Source organism: Poecilia mexicana, unplaced genomic scaffold (genome assembly GCF_051168715.1).
Source record: "Poecilia mexicana isolate PSO_F unplaced genomic scaffold, ASM5116871v1 scaffold_2, whole genome shotgun sequence".
NCBI classification, from domain to species: domain Eukaryota; kingdom Metazoa; phylum Chordata; class Actinopteri; order Cyprinodontiformes; family Poeciliidae; genus Poecilia; species Poecilia mexicana.
This window is the reverse complement of record NW_028263371.1, coordinates 2,972,965-2,995,939: the sequence shown is the minus strand read 5'-3', so window position 1 is coordinate 2,995,939 and position 22,975 is coordinate 2,972,965. Positions and strand designations below refer to the sequence as shown.

Genomic DNA, 22,975 nt, shown 5'->3' with positions numbered 1-22,975 from the left:
GTAAAGAGAAGTTGAAGGACTTCCTGCTGCCTTTCCTTCAAGCACTTTAATTTATCAAAAACACTCCACCAGTAGTCTAAATCTTGATGCTGTACGAGTTGTGTGGAGAGAAGCTTTATCTTGTATGTCATAGAAAATATTTCACTATATGAAAGCAGAAGAATAGCTACACTATTGATTAATAAAAACATAAAGATAAAATCGGTTTATTAGCTTTATTTGCATGCTAACTCCTATTTTCTGTTTTGTTTTGCTATCCCTAAGGAGAAGACTCAAGGATGTCTTTCATCAAATCAAATCAGGAGTTTGGTGTTTGATGTCCCAGATGAGGCAGGAATATCCAGAGAGACTTGCCCAGCCGAGATTGGATCCCAGTGACCTGTCCCATTACAGAAAACCAACCTGAGAGACGCTACAGACCTGCTGCAGTTTTTAAAGTTCCGGATGGTTTGGAAAATGACTGGCTGGCAGGATTAATTTACCGTAGCCATCATGTGATCCACTCTTCGAGCCGGATACGTGCCGAGAAGAATTTGAGGAGGTGATGGTACCTTTAGTGGTGTCGTCTGGGATTTTTATCTGGATGTTCCACAGGCTCATCTATCGGGATGACAATTGTTTTTAATTCCTTTGCCTCTGATTTTGGCTTTGGGGTAAAAAGCCCACATTTTTTGCACCTTGGAGCCTCTGAGGGGTAGATAGATGCCCCTTTACTGTTTTACAGCAGAAACACGCCTGATTTGATCCATCTAAAGAGTTGGGCTGTGGAGACAGTGCAGGCGCTGCTGTTAGCTGGGCTGACTCAGCTCCAATGGGGGCCGGTTTTGACCCGGTCTGACCCCGGTTCGAGCTTTGCGGTGACCTCTGATCTCTCCGGTCCTGGCTCTCCACCTGCTCTGCTGCCTGGGTTCCGGAACGCTCCGCCCTGGGGCCCAGAACGAGCCAATCAGAATGAAGAAGAGCCGCAGCGTGCTGTCGGTGACTGGAGAAGAGGTGAGACAGGTAACATAAACAATAAGTTTAAAAAAAAATATTGTTTGGAGAGACTGGCTGCGAGAGCAGCTGGGTTGTGAATATTTAGCGCTCAAATTGTGTAACTTTTATTTATTTTTAGTGAAAAGTTATGTGGCAAGAAAAACTACCTTCCTGTATCAGCAAGCTGCACAACAGTGAAGATTCTGTTGTGTATGTAATCAGGAGTCACATCTACAATTGACATTGCCGACCTTCAAATGTTCTTAACTAATGGATAAAAGCAGATCTGCGTTCTTTACAGTGGGAGAATTTATTTATGTACACCGTTTCCATCTGTCCTGGATCTTCATCAGGCCAACAATAGAACAACAAGGGGTCACACTGATTTATAGGCCTTCTGCAACGATAAGGATTTCATTAATCAACATTATTTTAAAAAGTATATATTACAACTAGTTATCTCTTCCATTTGCACTGTAAAGTATCAGCTGCTGCAGAGTATTCTACTATAAAAGATCACAGTAACATCATTATAACAGTTTCATTATGTTAAGCTAAAAAAAGTTTAACTATTTAAGAAAAACCAACAACAAGGAAACATGGTGGAAGAAATGTGTTGATCTCGTTGCAGTTTTTGCCTCAGGTGGGCTGCCGGTTCCTTCCCCTGCTTGTCCATCTGGTTGTTGTGTCCTTGGGCGAGTTGTTTCACCCACGTTTCCCACTTGTTTTGGTCAGGGTCAGAGGAACCCTCTGACCAAAACACTGGCGCTGATTGTGTGACAGCCTGGCTTCTGTCAGTCTATAGCTGTGGCTATAAAATAGCTACCAGTCTGTGAATGGGTCAATGACTGAATCAGTGTTGTGGTACTCGAAGTTGGTCTTGGTCTTAAGACCGGTCTTAAGACCATTTTTTGATGGTCTCGGTCTCGTCTCGGACTCGACCGCATTTGGTCTCGGTCTTGTCTCGGTCTCGGGCGCTGAGGACTCGGCATTTTATTTCAAGACCAGTCAAGACCGCAACTGTGAAAATGTCACTAAACGTACAGCATTCTGTCCACTTTGTTAACATCTTTGTTTTCAGTGGATGCAAAACGCACCGATTAAAATCCAAGCAACTACGTGTTTTTGTTACTCCCCCCTCCCCTTCCCACCTTTCACTCGCGCGCGGCGCTCCAGGACACGCGCAGTGGTTTCCTCTCAGCGGCAGAAAATGTTTGTCTAATCGTCAGTAATATAATAGCGCTGCATAAATAGTAAGAAATCCGATGGCCACAGCTAACTCAGCAGCGCTTCGCTTTCACAGACGGTGGGGACAACGTCTAACTTTTTTCGTCACTTAGAAAAGTAGCTCAAAGAAGGTAAGCTCCGTTGACGTGATGTTAGCAAAGCTAGCTGTATAGAGACACATAAGCATTGTGATGAAAAATGTTATCACTCACTGTGCTGAATTATTGTGCGGAGGTGTTGACTGACTTGTCGCATATATGGGACAACGCTATGTCCAATAGTCTGCAATATAGTGAGGTGACATTCAGAAACAGTTGATTCTTCTCCACGGCTCTTTACTTATTAGATAAGACTGGAGTGTCACTCACTGAGAGCCGTTGTTCTATCAGATAGCCATACGCTGTCAGGATAGCATACATGCATTAAGCACTAAGAAATCCGACCATCAGAGGAATTGTCAGTTCACCATACGCAGCAAGTTATGATGAACATAAGTCATTAAATTGTTTTCAATGATAACTATATAGATACATGTGTTGTCATGGTTTCAAAGTGTATTTAAAGCAGGTCTGGCTGCAGCTGGAGTCAGCTACAACACACACCCGTGTAAAACTCACTTAACCGCTAAGTCAGGATGCCATACAACTGTTAATAAAGTGTATGACGATCTACGTCATGATTCTATGTTGTTGATTAAATAAAATCTTATGGTAATGACGTGTCTGACAGATATAGCCGGTGTTCTATCAGATAGCCATACGCTGTCAGAATGGCATACATGCAGTGAGTACCATGCCAGCGCATGCGCATTAAGTCCGACCGTCAGTGTAGTTGTCAGTATACGCAACAAGTTATGACGAAAATAAGTAATTAAATTGTTTCTAATATGACATAATGTGATAACTAGATGGATATACATGCGTTGTCGTGGTTTCAAAGTGTGTTTAAAGCAGGTCTGGCTGCAGCTGGATGCCATACAACTGTTAATAACCAAGTGTATGATGATCTACGTCATGATCCTATGTTGCTGATTAAATAAAATCATATGGTAATGACAGCGTATGCATGTCTGAGCTAAGCGTACGACTATCTGACAACGTATGCTGATCTGACAGAACACCGTGAGTTTGTGTTAAGCGTATGACGATCTGACCTGACAGAACACCCGTTCTTTGTTCTTGTAATGCTCTGTGTACACTGCATCATTATTTAGTTATGTACGTTGATATTTAAATTAACAAATAACTAAAACACAAGAACGAAAGAGCACGCAGAGCATGCACATTGCTCTTTGATTGTTTTTGTTCAAAGTGGCAGCTGTAATATCTGCCATGGTGTCAGACTGCCTGGCTTCATGTACTGGGATGGAGAGTGAAAACAGTCACGATGAGCGCCTTCGGTTTGGTTACTTCTTGCTTGTTGCTCCTTGGTCAGTGTTCATGGTTGAGCGTTATTTACCGTCAGGGCATTGCCTCAATTGCTATGTTTAATGGTGCAACAGTGGTGGTTTCTTATATGAGCAATATGGGCAAATGCCCAGGGCGTTATGTTTTTAGGGATGGCACGAGACAATCACACTTTTTAGCACATAAATGGAATATTTAATATTGGTAAAATGTATTAAGTATTTAATATCTAGGTGTTTTATGGTAATATGGATCTTTCAGATTATTTTGAGAAGCAATTTCGATCATATTTTACATTTTATTGTGTCATGTAGCGCGGGCCGCTGGTCTTGGTCTTGACTCGGTCTCGACTCCCCTCGGTCTTGGTCTTGACTTGGTCTCGGACCCCAAAAGTCTTGGTCTTGTCTCGGTCTCGATACACTCTGGTCTTGGTCTTGTCTTGGTCTCGGGTTAGGTGGTCTTGAACACAACACTGGACTGAATGTTGTGTAAAGCCCAAGTCAGCACTTTATTTGACTTGATAATGTGCTGTAAAAATACAGGCCGTTTACTTGATGCAAACAAAACCTCTCATTATTATTATCCTGTTTAATTTAAAGGGGCAGTTTGACGTAAAATCAACTTTTTTGAGATTTACATCATGTTATAATGTTGTTCCCTCATCAAAAATATACCTGGAGGGTTGCTTTGATTCTTTCATGCTTGTTTCAGAAATCATTTAATCTCTCATGGCAACCATTCAGCTGTGCAAAACACTTGGTTGGACTTAGCACCTCCTTTGAGGCGCAGCTCCTTCTCTGAGCTGTAGTTTCCAAGGTTCAGAGCTTCCACCTCACTGAGCAGCCCTCCTCCACTCAGTTCCTTCAGACTACCCAGTAGCAATTAGCAAACACCTGGAAGAACTGCACATCCACTCAATATACAAGCAACTTCTCAGTGCATAGCTGGTAAAATCGTTAATAAAGGAATGATGTGATGACTTTCTGGAGGGGCAGTTTCAGAAAGAGTTGGAGTTGTTAAAGAGGCAGAGGCCCAATTCAAGGCATCATATTACGAAGTCAAATTTCCTATCGGTCATATTTGCTATATAACATTTTATATATAACATTTCTGTAACAATTGAAGGTGACATATTTATTTGATTGTGCTATAAAATGACACTATGTACCAAAACAAAATCATAATGCTGCCCCTTTAAGTCACTCGTTGCAATTGAGAAAGCTACGTCATTTTTATTGATGCAGCAGGGTACACCTGTGCAAAATTAAGTATAAAAAGCCTTTTAGTTTAACAAAAAACAACAACAAAAAACCCCCACAGAAACCTTATACAAAAATAATTAAATAAAAAGATAACATAAGAATAGCATTACTCTGTTGGTGAAGCTCTGTTCCTTAAATTCTGGTCACTTCTCTCTTTTTAAAAAAGACTGATTGCTCTTTTCCTCATTACTTTTTTGGACAATTGTTTGCTCTGCTAATGAATGGTGTGAAGCAGGAAGAATTTTTGCTAATATTTTTTACATTTGCCTTGTGCCTACGAATACTCACCCATCAGCCATTAATGACTAAAGACCTGTTGCCCTGACATCCCGCATCATTAAGGCCCTGAAGAGACTCCTGTTGGGCCCCCTGCAGTCATGTCAGAACCTCCTGCAGTTTGCTGTGGAGTTGGAGTTGAAGATGCCATCATACACCTGCTTCAACAAACCCACTGTCATCCGGACAAAGCAGGCAACACTGTGAGGATCATGTTCTCTGATTTGCCTAGTGCATTTAACGCAATTCAGACTTATCTGTTTTGTCAAAAACTCGAGAAGACACAGGTAGAGGCCCCAACAATCACCTGGATCCATCACTACGTGACGAACGGACCAGCGTTTGTGAGATGTGACGGGTCATGTGTGTTGCCAGGTTTTTATCAACGCAGGAGTACCACAGGGATCTGTACTCTCACCATTCCTTTTCACTCTGTCTACTCCTGCATAAGTCAGAGCCCTGCCACCCACAGAAATACTCAGATGACTCTGAAGTCGTTAGGTGTCATCAGAGGCTGAGTGCAGAGAGGCATGGTGCGGGAGCAGTCATCTCATCTTGAATGTGAAGAAAATGGAGATGACAATAGATTTCGAGAGGAACGATTAGGTCTAGCATTACTTCCATCATGGGAGAAGAAGTAAAGGTGTTAGAGGAGTATAAATACCTTCGTGTTCACCTGGACAACAGTCTGGACTTGAGTTGCCAGAGTAAAGCTGTCCACATCTGTTGGGGCAACAGCATCAGAGCCTGGAATTTAAAAAGGCTCAACAACCTGAGGAAGAAGGCTGGTTCTGTTCTGGTTCTGTTCTGGTTACTGCTGTGGAACCTCTGGAGATGACGATGCAAAGAAGGATTTTACATAAAACCAAGAAAGTTATAGACAACCATGAGCATCCTCTTCATGATTTAGTATGGGGGTTTGTATTTCACGGAGCAGTGATAAACTTTCATGGTAGCCCCTCCAAGACAAGGCGTGTTGATTGCAAAAATCATTCATTTTTAATATGTATGTAACTTAAAGTAAAATGAATACTAATCATTTTGCAATGTGAAATGTTGTAAAATGATTAGCTACACCCCAGGGATTCAAGTTAATGATTAATGACTTAATCTTAATCTAAAGTTGACTGATCTTGTCGGTCAACTAACAATTAATTGATGAACGTCCGTTTTGTCATTTTCTTGTATCGAGAGGGTTTCCGTAAAATAAATATCTAAATTTTTCATAATATGCTGATTTAGAAAACCCCCCACCATACATTAAACATTAACTTAACATTACTTTGCTATACCTGTGTTACATAGTATGGAAGATGGCTAGGGCCACTGAAAAAAAAATATGACTTTTGATCTCAGAAGATTAAAATCAGAAAGTTGCTGCTAAGATGAAACTTAAGAAGCTGGTTCAGAGAGAAGCGCATAAAGTATATTTTGCATCCCACACAGAATTTCATTAATAATTTTAAAAATGTTATACTTTGTATTTTTTTTAGTCATCATTTCTGGATCCCAATAGAGGTTCAATTATATATAACTACAATTTATTTATCTACACATTTCCAAATAACCATTTGTGTCATATTCTTGCTTAAGAGCTTGTGAAGAAATAAAAACTCTCTCTTTGAAGAAACAATTTTTGTCAAGCCTATTCTGGACTCTGTTAGCAGCTAGCTGTGCTGCAATAATAACTCTGCCTTACACATAAACAAAACAAGAAGTGGAAATTTGGTATCTAGTTGTAAGAGTAATTTTTGTAGCTGCTGCTGCTCGGCTGAAGTTACTGTTGAAGTTGGTTGCTCTGTCAATCCCTCACCACAAGGGGGAGTACAGTTATTATCCCTCACCCTTGTATAAATGAGCTTCTGCTAAATGAGTGTAAATGAGTCTTCTTCTATTCAAAGGTGACTTTAAATCATGCATTATTCAAATGCTCAGTCATTGATTATGTTAATCAGGTGACCGTATGTTTCTGAGTCTGTGTGTGTGTGTGTGTGTGTGTGCGTGCGTGCGTGCGTGCGTGCGTGCTCGTGTGTGCGCACGCGCACGCACTGTACATGCGGGTGGCTGAGAGCATTTATCCACATCTGGGTCTGGACGACATCAAACGCAACACGGCACTGTTGCCTAGCAACTGCTACCATTCCCCCAGTGTTTTGTTGCTACGGTGCTGCAGTGCAGATCAGCCTCTTAGAGCTGAGTCTGTTGAGGGGCTTTCTCTCACACACACACATACATGGCCTCACACATGCACAGTCATACACACCTACACACACACATTCATTGCTAATTTATGCATTACCGTTGAAGTTTTACCCACTTTTAGACAAATCAGTTCATATTTGCAACAAATGAATTTCTCATTGCTTTCAGTTTGTGCTGCACAACGATCTGGCTTGCTTCCCTCCTCACCTCACGTCCCTCTCGTCTCACAGGGGAATGAATTAGACGTAGCAGATGCTGTGGAGAAGGCGGAGTCGTCTCGCTACAGCCGATCCTACACGTCTGGGGCCACACTGGGGGCCGAGCTGCGCAGAGGACGGACCAGAAGACTGTCTCCCAGTCTCCAGGTACAGGGAGACCGGAGCGGTCACATTAACATGCCTGGAGGGCATGGAGCTTAAAGGAACCGTGAAGCACTACCGACAGCCAAGCCAGCCCATCCTGCTCACGCTCTGTCAGCTATCATCTTAAATTTATTTAAACACCACGTCTTAAAAGCGTGATGAAGTGAAGTGACGGGGGGAACACACAAACGCACGTTTTGACCATTTTAGTACCAACATGAAGAATCTTCATGTCAGCCGACCCACCGTTAGTCGTCCATTGATGATCTTTAAAAGTCAGCAATAATATAGCTACTCATTCTGTATTTAATTACATTTGCTGCAAAATCTATTATCAAAAAAGTGCAAAACTGTCATAGCTGCATGCAGTCAATGGATAATGCCACATCAGACCTGCAACTCTAAACTCATATTTACCTTGGATACTCTTACACACAAAAATGAGTCAGGAACACTCGATTGAAGCCACAGTCAAAGTTTCTGCGACTTGGGATCTAAAACAATACTTATTTTATATCTAGGCTGAAATAGCTTAGCTTATTTTAGTTGGAGCTTCAGCTAAAATAGATCCAAACCTAAGCTAGCAACTTTAGCTGTCTTTTAGCTTGGGCTGGACAATAAATCTATTGTGATAGACATTTCAGAAAGTAAATAGAACTGCACAGCACTCTGGGAGATGTAGGCAGAGGAAACACTTTAGCTGCTCATCCTAAGCAAGGTTGGTGGCATCAGCTAACTCACTCTTTGGTCACTTAGCAACAACCTGTTGAGTAACTTGTGCAGCAGCAGTTTCAGGTTTGGCCACCATGCCTCGTATCTGCTCAAAGATTTAAAAACAATAACATGAAGAGAAAACTGTGGATAAAACAATGATCACGCCACCAGTTTGGCATTATTTCAGATACCTAAAACAAAAACTAGTCAATAAGTTATCATTATTGACAGTAATTGATATTGACTGATATGAAACTCTTATATTGTGGTACTTTTTTCAGCCAATATCGTCCAGACCTAACTTTCAATAGATATCAATAGATAATGGAATAAAAGTTAGAAATTTGGTGGACTGTGTAATTGTTGATTTTAACCCCGCTGTAGTTTCTAGCAAGAATAAAACGTTATATCAACTTCACTTCAAACCCCCAGAATCTCAACTTTCCCGCCGTCTTTTAGTCACAGTGCTTGCATCAATGTCTCGTCAGGTACCCTGCTGGCTCCGCCCTCGAGATCGCACCCGTTCCCCCGACATCCTGAGCAATATGTCACGTCCCACAACGCTTCCTCTCCGCATTCCTCCTCGCATCTCCATCACACAAGCGGATACAGACAGGTACCGCATACTTAAACCCCCCGGGCCCCAGAAAACGGCTTCTCAATCCTTTCTTCCCAAGCTTGATTTGATATTTTCTTTTTACTTCAGTAACGAAGCAGAGAATGGAGTATCTCCCGCTCACACTCCTCTGGGCTCCCAGAGTCCAAGCCGCACATTGAACACCTCACTGCCTCAGGGCCAGAGAAGAGAGTCCTTCCTCTACAGATCTGACTCGGACTACGACATGTCCCCCAAGGCGGTCTCCCGTAATTCTTCCCTTGCCAGCGAAGGGTGAGCTTAAGAAACAAACACAGCAGAGATTTGCTGTGTTCCCATCAGTTCTGTTGTCTTTGTCACTTTTTTCAACTGTTCCTCCTCTTTTTAGGCACACAGCAGAAGACTTCATTGTCACACCTTTTGCTCAAGTGAGTTTGAAAAAATATATCTTGTTGTGAAAATCCAATGCTGCAAGACATTAGATTTGCTTTTTTCCTCCTCAGAATACATAATACTGTGATGTCTGATGATTTTAGGTACTGGCCAGTCTGCGATCAGTACGGAGCAACTTCACCATTCTTGCCAATGTCTCCACACCGTTAGTCAAGTAAGAACCAAACGTAGCACGTAGAGATGTATTATATTATTTTCCCTTTTTGTAAAATTGGATTGTGGTTCTGAGCTCTTCTTGTGACTAAAACATACCTTTAAATGGGCAGTATTGTGTAAAAGTGACTTTTATGAGCTTTACATCATATTATGTTATTGTCTCATCAAAAACATACCTGGGGTTTTGCTCAGCTCCTTCAGACTAGCCAGCAGCAATTAGCAAACAGCTGGTGGAAGTGAACATCTGCTGAGCTCATTGCACTTAGACATTAGCTATATGTCTCAGTGCAACGCTGGTAAAAACGTTGTTAAAGGGTTAATAGAGGAGCCATGTTGTGTCAAACTGGCACTATGTGGCTGGAAAACACATAATACTGCCCCTTTAACGTTAAAAACTGGAGTAAGACTCTTCTGCAATATTAATAAAAGCAACTGTTGCATGGAGATGATGTAATCACCATTTAGAAACAAGCAGCTATCCGAATCGGCAACATTCTGTTCTATGGCTGTTTTTACAAACCAAAAGCAGACCTAGTCAATAAATTAGGTTGGTATTTCATTTTTTAAAAATCTTCCAGTATATTATCATATGTCATCCGACAGACTAATTAAAATGGAATAATAGAAATCCTTCATTCAGCTACAGCTTGATGAGAAATAATGACCAACTAGCAGCAGGTTAACGGGTCCATTTGATTTGTGTGAGAAGTCCGGGTTTACATCGGTGAATATTATTACTTCCAAATTGTGCGGGACTTTCTGAAATTTATGTATTTCTGTCAGTTTTAGGGGTGATCTACTCCAAGTGAGTCATGACACCAAAGGGTCTATCGACCAAAAGCTTTGAATTATCCTTATGATTCATAGAGATATGACTAATAGGCTTCTTTTGCTGTAGACGTTGATGTTTGATAAAAAGGGACAGAGCGTCTTTCCAAGCCTGTAACTAGTCTAGAACAACGCCAGCTGAAGCGCAGTGTTCTTTTTATTTGAGTATAAGTAAGGAATTTTACTACAGTTTCCTACATGTATATTTTTCATTATTTTTTCCAACATAATTTAAAACTGCAGTATGTAATATTTTTTTTAATTTAATTTTTTTTTTTTACATGTCAAAATGTCACAATGTCTTGACAGTATAATATAAAACAGATAATCTACGAAAAGATCGCCCTTCTCCTAGAGCTGCTATTGCCGTCTGAAGAAAGGTACCACTACCGGTCAAAAACAACCAATCAGAGCCAGGAGGAGGATCTTAGCGCTGTCAATCAATCTTGCGTATGCGCTGCTAAATATGTTAATGGCAAAAAACAACTTACCGTTTCAGGAAAACTGTTTATCCACCGTTATTGGTCGCCATGCTGACTAGCCTTAGCATTCATGGTGAGCTCCGTTGGGGTCAATCAGCTGTAGAGTATCAGAGAGAAACGGAGAGGTTGTGAGTGGAGCATACATGAGCATGATTGACTGTCAGTCAGAGCTCCTCCTGGCTCTGATTGGTTGTTTCTGACTGAGTGATATATTAGTTCAGATAATAGGACCATAGGGAGAAGAAGGCAGAGGAGCTTGATTTTTTTCAAAGATTATCTGCCTAATGTAATGTCAAGTCATAGTGATAAGTTTAACATGTAAAATACATAATATATGTGTATATATATTGTTGCAATATTTGACTAAAACTGATTTTTAATGCTATTCCATCTGGCCAATGCATGTATTGTAATAATGAACTGAAGTAGGTTGTTGAAAATCTGCCAGTAATTAGTCCTGTCTGCAGTCTTCTCTCTGATCAGATTAGCTGCTGTGCTTCCAGGAGGTCTCCGTTAGGTGGAGTGTGTGTCAGCCCCAGGGGGACACTCTCGGACCAGCAGTACCAGCAGCTGGCCCTGGACACACTGGAGGAGCTGGACTGGTGCTTGGACCAGCTAGAGACCATTCAGACGCACCGCTCCGTCAGCGAAATGGCTTCCAACAAGGTAGGGAAATATCTCTGACTACACATCCACAGGGTGACTTCTGCTGTCAATGTAGGGCCTATGTTTGGAATCAAAAGTATTGAGAGCTTAATGAAATGGTGTGTGGAAGCAAGGTTTCCTACTATCCTGACTCAGGGTGTATTCACTTCAGCCATGTTGAGTCTGTTTTAATCCGACTCTATTTGTCTGCCTAGAGGTGTCGGGTTTGTTTGGGGAGGTGAAATCAAACTCTGATCAAAAACATGAACTCTGGTCCGCCTACAAACCTAGGTCACGGTTTGGTTGAAGTGAACTTTGGTGTGGTTCAAATGCACATGTGGATGCAAGCGGACTAGAGACCTCTCCTAAAGCCGGAAGTAGACTATATTGCTCATTGCAATCTGGGTAACTACAACCTAAACAAACATGTGAGTCTATTGCAAGCAGGAGAAATGGCTCATGGTCTTTTACCAGCAACAACCACTAAAATGTGATACTACTCCGTTTTAGATAACATTGTCCAAAGATGGAAGTTGTGTTCATGTCTTCTTCTGAGGTTTTTATAGCTTCCTTTGGTAGTTTTTGGTGCAGCGCCACCACAGGCAAGGAGGTGAAAAGGTTTTTCATTGCACTTTTGAAAACTGCAGCAGCTGAAAATGTAACTACAGTTGCGATTTTATTCCCTAATCGAACTGAGTCTACTGGAGTATCAGGTATGACAACACATGTGGTCAAAGCGTTCTGTCAGAAGGAAATTCCAGCAAATTACTGTGAGAAACGTCTGGAAGGAAACAGAGATTTTGACCCAAATCATACAGGAAATGGAAAGAAAAAACAAAACTTGTGCTTATGGTGTAGGTTTGATCAAGCTAACAAAAAATTGGTAAGGTTTGGTCTGTATAGTTTAGCCTTTGGTATATGTATTTTTTAAATGTAGCTAATACACAACAAACATTATTGCACAACCCATATCTGCTTCTATCAAAATCCTTGATAGCTTTTATTTCATATTGCCCAATTCTCACTTTGTTCCATAAAAATAAAAAAATGACGTACATTCTATAAGATATAATGAAATATGTACCATTTTGACCAAGACTGCCTTTGTTCTGCTCTTATTCTGCTACAGTTTAAGAGGATGCTGAACAGGGAACTGTCTCACTTGTCAGAGATGAGTCGCTCTGGGAACCAGGTGTCAGAATACATCTCCAGCACTTTTCTGGGTGAGCCGGATCAGAATTACAAATGTCTGTCGTTATGTTTACGACCGTTTGTAAATAAAGAAACTACGCTGTTGCTGTGCTTTCTTAACTTACGAATCCGTTTTTTTTGTGTGTTTTTTTTTTTTTTTTTCCATGTAGACAAGCAGAACGAGGTGGAAATCCCGTCTCCGACGCTCAAAGACAAACCAATGAGTCACATCAGTGGAGTGAGGAAACTGTCCCACAGCTCCAGCCTCTCCAGCGCCTCCATGCCTCGCTTTGGGGTCAACACAGACCACGAGGACGAACTCGCCAAGGTGCCGTTCGTATTAATATGTAAAGAAACATCAGCCTTTAGTATGTTTTTTTTAAACTCATTATTGAGCAATTATTTCATTTATTTGGCATAAATGCTGCCTCATAAATGTGGTTGGAATTCTTTTTTATCCTATAAAATATGACTTTATTACCAGATAATATAATTTTTCATCATAATCCCCTCTTTTGATTAGTAGAAAATATGTAATGTTTTTATTAGTCATGTGATTTATTTTATTCCCACAGTTCTTATGGTTTTTTTTCCATCATATCTATCTATCTATCTATCATCTATCTATCTATCTATCTATCTATCTATCTATCTATCTATCTATCTATCTATCTATCTATCTATCTATCTATCTATCTATCTATCTATCTATCTATCTATCTATCTATCTATCTATAGATATAGACATATATATATATATATATATATATATATATATATATATATATATATATATATATATATATATACATATATCTATATCTATAGATATAGATATATATCTATGTATATCTATAGATATACATAGATATATCTATATCTATAGATATAGATATATCTATAGATATAGATAGATAGATAGATAGATAGATAGATAGATAGATAGATAGATAGATAGATAGATAGATAGATAGATAGATAGATAGATAGATAGATAGATAGATAGATATATGATGAAAAGCTTAAGATAAAAAAATTTAGATGAATTTTCTCATCTTCCCTCCAAATTCCCGAGGCCCTCTCAGCGCCCCCTGTTGATCCCACTTTATAAGACACTGGTGTCTGGGTCACTTTATTGCACAGACATCATAGGATTCAAGTTCACACATATCTGGTCTGAAAAACCAGAACTTCTAAAACCGTCTGTGGTGTGACACTACATTCTTTATTTATTTATTTTTTGAGTTTTAATTCCAGATGATGAAATCATTTTTTGTACCTTTGTCATGTTTCGAACAGGAACTGGAGGATCTAAACAAGTGGAGTTTTAACATATTCAAAGTAGCAGAGTTCTCCAACAACAGGCCGCTCAGCTGCATCATGTACGCCATCTTTCAGGTAAAGAGCAACAGAATCTCCTAAATTCCTCCTTGTGATTTTTAAAACATAGTTTTTCTTTTATTTATTTTATTTTCGAGGCTCTATCTCCTTCTTTGCTTACCTCTCCAGGAACGTGAGCTCCTGAAGACATTTCGAATCCCCGTTGACACTTTTGTCACTTACGTGATGACCCTAGAGGACCATTACCATGGAAACGTAGCTTACCACAACAGCCTCCATGCTGCAGATGTCGCCCAGTCCACACATGTGCTCCTCTCCACACCTGCTCTGGATGTAGGTTCATCGGCCCAAACCGATTTGAAATTTACTCAGTTTAACCTATTCATTAGCCTTTTGAACAGATGTACCATGGAGTTCTTTGCCCCCCTGACACACAAACAGTTTACGTCAGCTGTCGGCAAATTACGTTACTCCATTGTCCACTTGCCGGCTCTTATGCTAGTTTGCAAAATGTGAACAGCAGAATCAGTTGTTGTTCAACAATAATTACATAGATTTTTTGAAAAGGGAATCTTCTGTTGAAGATGCATAATCACAATACAATACTTTGACCTTTTAGAATTCTGCAACTAAATTTAACCAAAGTATGAAAAAAACTACTACTATAGTTCTAAAAACTAAACTAAATCTAAGAAGTATTTTACCAGTAATAACTGATAAAAACTATCAAAAATGTACAAAAACTACCTTAAATAAACAAAAACAGCAACAAAATAAAACTAAATTATAACGAAAAACCCAAAACTATTTTTATAACCTTATGGATTCAATTTTCATGTGTAGTTGAAACTTTTTATCCAAAAAGTGAGTTTTTTTTTTTTTTTTTTTAAATTGGTGTATTTTCATTAAGTGAATTGAAAACGCAGCTAGTGAAGCTCATTCTGTTGTCTTCTCTTTCTTTATCCCACCAGGCCGTCTTCACCGACCTGGAGATCCTCGCCGCTCTGTTTGCTGCAGCTATCCACGATGTAGACCACCCCGGAGTTTCCAACCAGTTCCTCATCAACACCAGTGAGCGCACCGCAGCACGTGCATCAATAAGTGCCTCAATAAGTGCCTCATATTTTGTCCCGTTGCCGTTCATGTCCCCCTCCCCCTCCTCTTCTGAATCAGACTCAGAGTTGGCGCTGATGTACAACGACGAGTCGGTCCTGGAGAACCACCACCTGGCTGTGGGCTTCAAGCTCCTGCATCAGGAGAACTGCGACATTTTCCAGAACCTCACCAAGAGGCAGCGGCAGAGTCTGCGCAAACTCGTCATCGATATGGTCAGAGCCTTGGCAAAAACCACACCCAACACACACCCAGCAACACAAACACTGTCTCTGTCTGTCCTTACAATGCTGCAGGAATCCAACTTGTCTTTGGATGCTTCCGGGTTACATGTGTTGGTTTTCTGTGTTTAAGTTTCACGCTGCTCTATGTCATCTATGTGGGAGATGAACTCTTTGATGATGCCACTTTGTTTAAATTAGATTGTGTGAAGTACTATATATAAACAAGCCTGTCCCTGTAAGCAATTAATCATCTAATCGCATGGTAAATTAAAATGAGCTTGATCATTTCCATTTGGATGATTGATATTTTTTGAAGGGCAATATTCCTTACTGAGACTTCTTAATCCACTTTAATTCTGGTTTTGGTTGTGCGTGGTTTTATTTCCATTTCATTCATTATTTTTGGTTGTCAGATTTTATTTTGGATGTTTAAAATGTTTTCCAGTTCCAGTGTGGAGTGTCTTGGGAAAAATTAAAGTTTGTTGATCTTTGAGACGGCGAACTTGTATTATTATGCCGTTATCAAAATATTGCTTGAAAATAGTCTCAAAACAATTATCATTTTTTGCAATAATTTTCAGGACAGTTTATCGTCCAGCAAAGTTAGTTATTGTGACAGACCTAACAATACATTGATTCTAGATTAAATCTGCTTAGAGCTACAGTATGTATCTTTTGTATATATATATATATATATATAAAGATAATTTTAACAAACATGTAAAAAACTATTTTGTTATTATATGACAGATAATCTGTGAAAAAATGTCTCTGCTGTCATCTGAACAAATCCACTGCGCCATCAGAAACAACCAAGCAGAGCCAGGAGGAGGGTCTTAGCGCCATCAGTCACCGTCACATATGTGCTGCTCACATCCTTCCGCTTGCTCTCTGCTACACTAAAGCTGATTCACTACAACATAGCCTGCCACAAACACTAAAGCTAGTTAGCATGGCCACCAATGACAGCGGATAAACAGTTTTCTTGGAGTTTAAGTTGTTTCTCCTCCTTTAGCACATTTAGCAGCGTGTACACAAAGTTGATTGACAGCGCCAAGACCTTCCTTCTTGCTATGATTGGTTGGTTTTGACTGGAACCAGTGCATTTCCTTGGACTCCAATAGCAGCACAGGGAGGACATGGAGGAGCTTGTTCTTTTCAAAGATTATCTGTCTCATATTACACATGGTGACGGTTCTAAAAAATATTTATATAAAAAATATTTTTTAAAAAGTTACATACTTTAGCTTTAAAAGGTTTAAACTTACAATAAAATATTTTTTTGGACATGAATTTAAATCGAAGTTAAGTTAGTAATTCTGTAATAAATATTATAGATTTGTGGAGGCCTTTTAGACAAAAAAGAAAAAAGTTTATTTAATAACTTACATTCTTGTGAATTTCAGTTATCTGAAGTTTAGGAGATTGTTCATTCAAATTATTTCCAACTAATTCCAATAATTAGGAACATTTTTCAAAAAGTAAGATTATTGATAGCATTGGACTTCTGACTGTAATCTTAATTAGTACTAATTGGACTTTTTTAATCCTTTATGTCCTAAACAGTGACTCTTAATGAACAAGGGCTAGACTAGGAAGTCAGACACAAACAACCAAAACATGAAAAGAATAGTAAGATGTAAATGAGTGTGTCGGTGTGCAGGTGTTGGCCACAGACATGTCTAAACACATGACTCTGCTGGCTGATCTGAAGACCATGGTGGAAACCAAGAAGGTGACGAGTTCAGGTGTTTTGCTGCTAGATCACTACACAGAGAGGATACAGGTAAGGTGGCATGAAAATGTTCTTTTTGTCCATTTTGATGCCTGAAATGCCTTTAACCTTTGTCTGTATCAGTCCTTGAAGTACCTTCAATGTTTTATTTTTGTTTTTTTTTTCTTGCAGGTGCTGAAGAACATGGTCCACTGTGCCGACCTGAGCAACCCAACAAAACCGCTACCGTTATACAGGCAGTGGACGGAGAGGATTATGGAGGAGTTCTTCCGACAGGGCGACAAAGAACGAGAGAGGGGGATGGAGATCAGCGCCATGTGCGACAAACACACTGCCTCTGTGGAGAAGAGTCAGGTAAAACTTCACCTGGGCTAACGCTAGCGCTAACAATGATCAGCTCACTCTAAAAATTCTCCTTCAGTCTCTTCTGGGCTTAACAGAAGAGATAATCTGAAATCCTTTGGTTTATGGTGAGATTGTTCATGTAAGCATCTTAGAATTTTAATCTGAGTCATGCTCTACATTTGCTGCTGAGATGGTGGAAAACCTTGTGGATATCGATAATTATTGGTCATTTTTTTTGTTTTAAGTATTTGAAATGCAGCCAAACTGGTGGTGAGACCGTTCCTGTTTTAGCCACAGTTTTCTCTCCACTGTTTTTTTTATTCTGAAGCAGTTATGAGGCAAAACATGAACAATTCAACAGGTTGTTGCTAGGTAACTGTAGAGTGAGGTAGTTGATGTCACCAACCTTGCTTAGCTTGCCATAAGAGGTAGAGCAGCTACAGTCTTTCCTCTGCCTACATCTCCCAGAATGCTTCAGTGAATATTCTATGAATCGAATATTGAATATTCTATTAGATGCATTATCTACTGATACTGACAAGTGCAGACACACTCTTCCACCACATGTGACCTATCATAGTTTCATCAGTTGCCACTCAGGGTGTTTCCTCTCAATTTGAACTTCCTCACTGGAATGTGTTGCCAGATTTGTCAGATGTGAAGGCTTCTGATTCCAGCACATTTTGCACATTAAGATTTGCTTGAATCTTGCTGCTTTGTACCAGTAGGAGGCAGCAGCTCTCCTCTCACATCTTACAGAAACATCAGACATGCCATGTTTTCTTTAGCAACATGCTAAAGAGAATAACATGCTAACAGCTTTGATCACTGTTGCCATGTTGGTCATTGTGGAGAATCACGTTGCTTTTTTTATTTAAAGCAGCCAGTAGTTTGTGCAACTTTCCTGCAACTTAAGCTTGTTTCTGCTTTTTATGTAATAACTACATAGCTCAATTTGTTTCAGTGGGTTTTTATGTACTAGATCAAAGCAGTGTGAAGTATACGATTTACAAGTGTAAATTCTTTAGAAACAGGGGGGTGTCTTTGCATTTAGCCCTATTGACTCTGTGTTTATGTGAACATTTATCTCTCTTCTGTACCTGTGCATGGTCATAGTCCATGTCTATATTCTTTGCTGCCATTTGACTTCAGAACATAAACTTACATACTTTTGAAGGAACTCAGGATGTGATATTATGCTTAGAAAACTCTTAAAGGGGGGATAATATTCTGAGCATCAGTCCCTCATCAAACACACAGTCAGATGGTAACAATTTCTCAATTATTCTATGAAATTGTTCTATGTCCCTGGAAAATACATGACACCCCCGAGTTTACCCTGGACTCGGCTTATAGATTTATAGTCACATATTTCCATGTACATATTTGTTCGTATTTCAATTTATTTAATTAATTTTATATTTAGGTTATATTTAAATTAGTTGTAATGTCACACTCATGTTATGCATTTTATATTTCTATTGTTACATTTATTTGCTAATATTTAGCACTGGATGGGAGTAGCTTGTCAGCAAATAAGCAATTTCCCCTTGGGGAGCAATAAGGTACATTCTGATTTTTGATTCTAAAGTAGAGAAACGGGGTAACACTTGTTTTACACGTAAGGCTTGATTTACTACGAGGTTTCGCACTCAGTCTGTGAGTTCGTCAACCTGGGAGCTCGGCTTGACTGTTTGCAGGTGTGTGGAAAAAAACACCTGCCCATCGCCACCCTCTAGTAAAGCCAGCCTTAGTCCTATTGCGCCATCTGGTGGAAATCTGAAAGTTAGGAAGAAACCTCCACACAATACACACACCCCAGACTCCTAACACATACATGTAAAAGACTTGAATGGTTTTGATCAAAACATTTCACTGTTTTAGAATGGAGCTGTCAGAAATTCTTGCAGTATTTGCACAAAAGTCCTGACACAACTGTCCGTATGTCAGGGGAGGAAGTATTAGCATTAGTATTGCTAAAACTAAATGCAGTCAAAAGCTCCCACAAGGATCCTGTTTGTAGCAGAATGCATATGCATTATTTAGCATTCTTTGGGTACATTTAATCATTTACTGTGAAACATTATGACCTTCTTAATATAAGTCAAAACTTTTCTAGCATAAGAGGACTCTGGAAAGAGACTTCAACTCTACCAACTGGCTAAATTTAGCTTAAATGTCTGCTGGCTTTGATATCAAAACTTTATCTGAACTTTCAGAGACAAACATGAACATTTAACCTCACTTTTATAATCATATTGCAAGAATGTTGTGCTATGGCCTTGTGTGTCTGTAGGCAGCGTTCTTCATTCATTTCCTGAATGTGGAACTTGCACAATGAGGTGACAATCCTTTCCCTCCTCTAGCCAAGCGACTGACGAAATTCATACTTGTAGATGTAGAAACGTGGGCTATCGACGCAACACAAGGAAGTTGAAAAATGTTCATCTTCCGTTGCTAATGCATCCCATGTGTTGTGTTCACCTCGAGTTGCTACCTGTCTGTTGAGTTCATAAAGGGTTCAGCTTTCTGCCTATAGTAGTGATCCCTTCTACAGGCAGGGATCACTACACAGGAACGCATAAGGAACGTTCTGTGTTGGGAACGCATAAGGAACGCCCCAGGCCTCAGGCCTCAGGCCTCATATGTGTGAACATTTCACTACTTCGACGTGCATACAACGTGCAAACAAAGCGAAAATACGTGATGTTTACACAACCAATAGGCTTATGCATGTCAGGCATCATTAATGTGTAAACAATGTGCAAAATATGTGTTAACAGCACGTATTTCACGCTTTGTTTATGAGCTGCCAACATGTACTTCACACGTTTACCCGTTGATAACGTTTGACATTTTTGATTCCTATCGGATGGGTATGCATCATGTACTTTACATGTTGTTTGCGTGTTGCATACACATCAGAGTGACGTGAAATGTTCACACCAATATGACGCTGGCGGCGTTTCATATGTGTGCGTACGTCTATGTTCACCAGCTCGAAATTTCACATGCATGAATTTTGTCAGCCTTTTGGCTGGAGAAGGGCAAGCAACTGTCTCCTCATCGTTCAAGATCCACAGGACATGAACGGAGAGGGAGCGACATCGCATGCATTGTGTCTTGTCAGCAAAATGCTAACAATTTTCTTAATCAATGTGAACTCTACACACAGAAATAAAGATGTACTTTTTCCACAATTAGCACTACTTTCCTTGCATGTCTTCAAGTGGGTAAACATTTTTTCCCCTTGCTGTTCTCTCCTTTCAAGGTTGGCTTCATTGACTACATTGTTCACCCTCTGTGGGAGACTTGGGCCGACCTGGTGCACCCGGACGCCCAGGAGATCCTGGACACCTTAGAGGAGAACAGAGACTGGTACCTCAACACCATGCCCCAGTCGCCTTCACCTCCCCCTGACAGACATCTCCAGCATGACCGCTTCCAGTTTGAACTCACACTCGAGGAGCTGGAGCACAACAATCACAACAACATGTACCGAAGGAGCGGCAGGAACAGCCGGAAAGCCACGTGTGATGACAGCGACATGGAGAGAACGCAAGAAGACACCGAAGAGGAGGATCAGAAACAGGCTGATGCTGACGAAGAGGATGAGGAGAACCACAATGGCGAACAGAACGGAATACAGGAGGAAGAGGAGGAACGCACTGACGGAAATGAAGGGGAGGAAGCCGAAGAGGAGCTAGAAGAAGTTCAAGAGGAGCAAGGAGGGGAAGAAGTCAATGGTGAACAAGATGAAGAAATAAAAGAAGAGGATGAGAAAGACGAGGATGATGAGGAAGAGGTGACCAAGGATGAGGTTGAAGTTGAGGAAGCCGAAGTAGATGAAAACCAAGAGGAGGAAGAGAATGCAGAAGTAGAGGAGGAGACAGAGGAGAATGAAGCTGAAGGCAGCACAGAAGACGGTAAAGAGGACGGGACAGAAATGGACAGTAAAGACGAGGAGGCAGAGGACAATGCAGAAGAGGAAGAAGAAGCACCTCAGGAGGGTGAGGAAGATGATGAACAAAAGGAAGAGGAGAGTTAGCCGAAGAAAGTATAAATGAGGAAAACTGCCAAAGGGGAGATAATCAGCATCCCAGAGCGACCGCGAACGAGCGTGAAAAAGAGCCGAAACGTGTCCACGCTCTAACCGCTTTACTTTCTGAAAGTCAGATTGGACTTTTCTTTAGAGCAATATTTTGCACCAACGGTGAAGCATCAGAGACGAGGAAACTCTTTGGATTTTTCTAAACAGCCTAGTCATTGCAGGAAGCGGATCATCAGGTAGTGGCAGAAACTGGGGTCTTCCAATCCTGTCGGTGCATCTATCACTGCCGTTTGGGATAAATGGGGACATATTAGTAACAAGACTGAGGGTTAGGGGTTGGGGGAGGTTTAATCAACCGTTTTGTAGCTCTTGGGAATAAATTAAAGGAAAAAAATATATGCTGAAATAATGTACATGCAAATAAGTGTGTGCCTGTTTCTCGGTTGTTATAGACTGTCACGCGTTGTTTCTTGGTCACCGTCTAATGTCTTATTGATGAGGACCATAACACACACACATACACACATAGACCATAATAACTCAAAAGCAAATCTTAAAATTACAATGCCATATTAGGGCCATTGTAGATCTAATACGCCGTTGTGTAAAATAAATTCAGAAAAGAGATTTAAAAAACGCCACCAGGAAGGTGTAACTTGCCATCTTTTATTGAATATGAACCCGTTTTCCAACCTGTGAGCAGATTGTTTCACACACAGAATCAGCCAGAGCTCCTCACTTCCAGCAACGAAGCTGGTTTTCTGACCCCAGACTGTTCTTGTCACAGTGGAAAACCTACGAGGCTGGTGTGTTGTATGTCGTCGATGTTCAGTCGTGTGGAGATTACAACTAAATAATCGCACCGAGTGTTTATGCCATTGTGACATTGTCACCTGAGTTGTGCCAAAACGTCCCACAACCAGCACTGAGCAACGCAGCCTCTGGAGAGGGCGGCTACTGATCACGAAGCAATGAATCCGTGGGACCAGGCCAACAGGTGTGATGGTCTTCCACAAATGTATGTTTTTGTTTTTTGTAATAAAAAATAAAGAAAAAAAAAAAAGAAAGAAAGAAAAAGACAAAAAATGTATTTGGCACTTTATCAAACACCCTTGTTGCATATATGTACATAATAAACATGTATTTTAATCTGCTGATGTCATATATTAAATATGATTAACTCATTTGCTGGTTTAGCGTCTTGTTCATTGAAGAGAATTTCTACCGCTTTGACTTTTACACATTTTTGTCACATTGAAACCAGAATCTTCAATGTATTTTATTTCAATTTTATGATAGACGTAGAAGCACATAGAAGAGGAAAGGGAGGAAAATAAAATGATGGAGCTGTTTAGTTTGATTTTTTAAAAGAAAAATCTGAAAAAAGGGGAG

At 40.2% G+C, this 22,975-nt stretch overlaps 1 protein-coding gene across 1 annotated transcript; it reads left to right on the top strand.

Moving 5' to 3' along the window:
- The first annotated feature begins 273 nt into the window (after window positions 1-273).
- Window positions 274-22,767, top strand: LOC106917137 (3',5'-cyclic-AMP phosphodiesterase 4C-like). The gene is made up of 14 exons (XM_088008908.1): window positions 274-1,002; window positions 7,579-7,713; window positions 8,913-9,040; window positions 9,131-9,313; window positions 9,408-9,447; window positions 9,556-9,626; window positions 11,442-11,604; window positions 12,713-13,102; window positions 14,074-14,172; window positions 14,284-14,448; window positions 15,087-15,443; window positions 17,116-17,238; window positions 17,359-17,541; window positions 20,804-22,767. Exons 1-14 carry the CDS (start codon window positions 952-954, stop codon window positions 21,578-21,580), a joined length of 2,865 nt encoding a protein of 954 aa, XP_087865034.1. The 5' UTR covers window positions 274-951; the 3' UTR covers window positions 21,581-22,767.
- The last annotated feature ends 208 nt before the right edge of the window (window positions 22,768-22,975 follow it).

What these genes read in the sequence shown, in the direction of transcription:
- LOC106917137 (XM_088008908.1), top strand. Translation starts at nt 952, where the DNA reads ATGAAGAAGAGCCGCAGCGTGCTGTCGGTGACTGGAGAAGAGGTGAGA. An exon ending in TTGTCACACCTTTTGCTCAA is followed by an intron (nt 9,448 to 9,555) that starts GTGAGTTTGAAA and finishes TGATGATTTTAG; the next exon opens with GTACTGGCCAGTCTGCGATC. An exon ending in ACGAGGACGAACTCGCCAAG is followed by an intron (nt 13,103 to 14,073) that starts GTGCCGTTCGTA and finishes TGTTTCGAACAG; the next exon opens with GAACTGGAGGATCTAAACAA.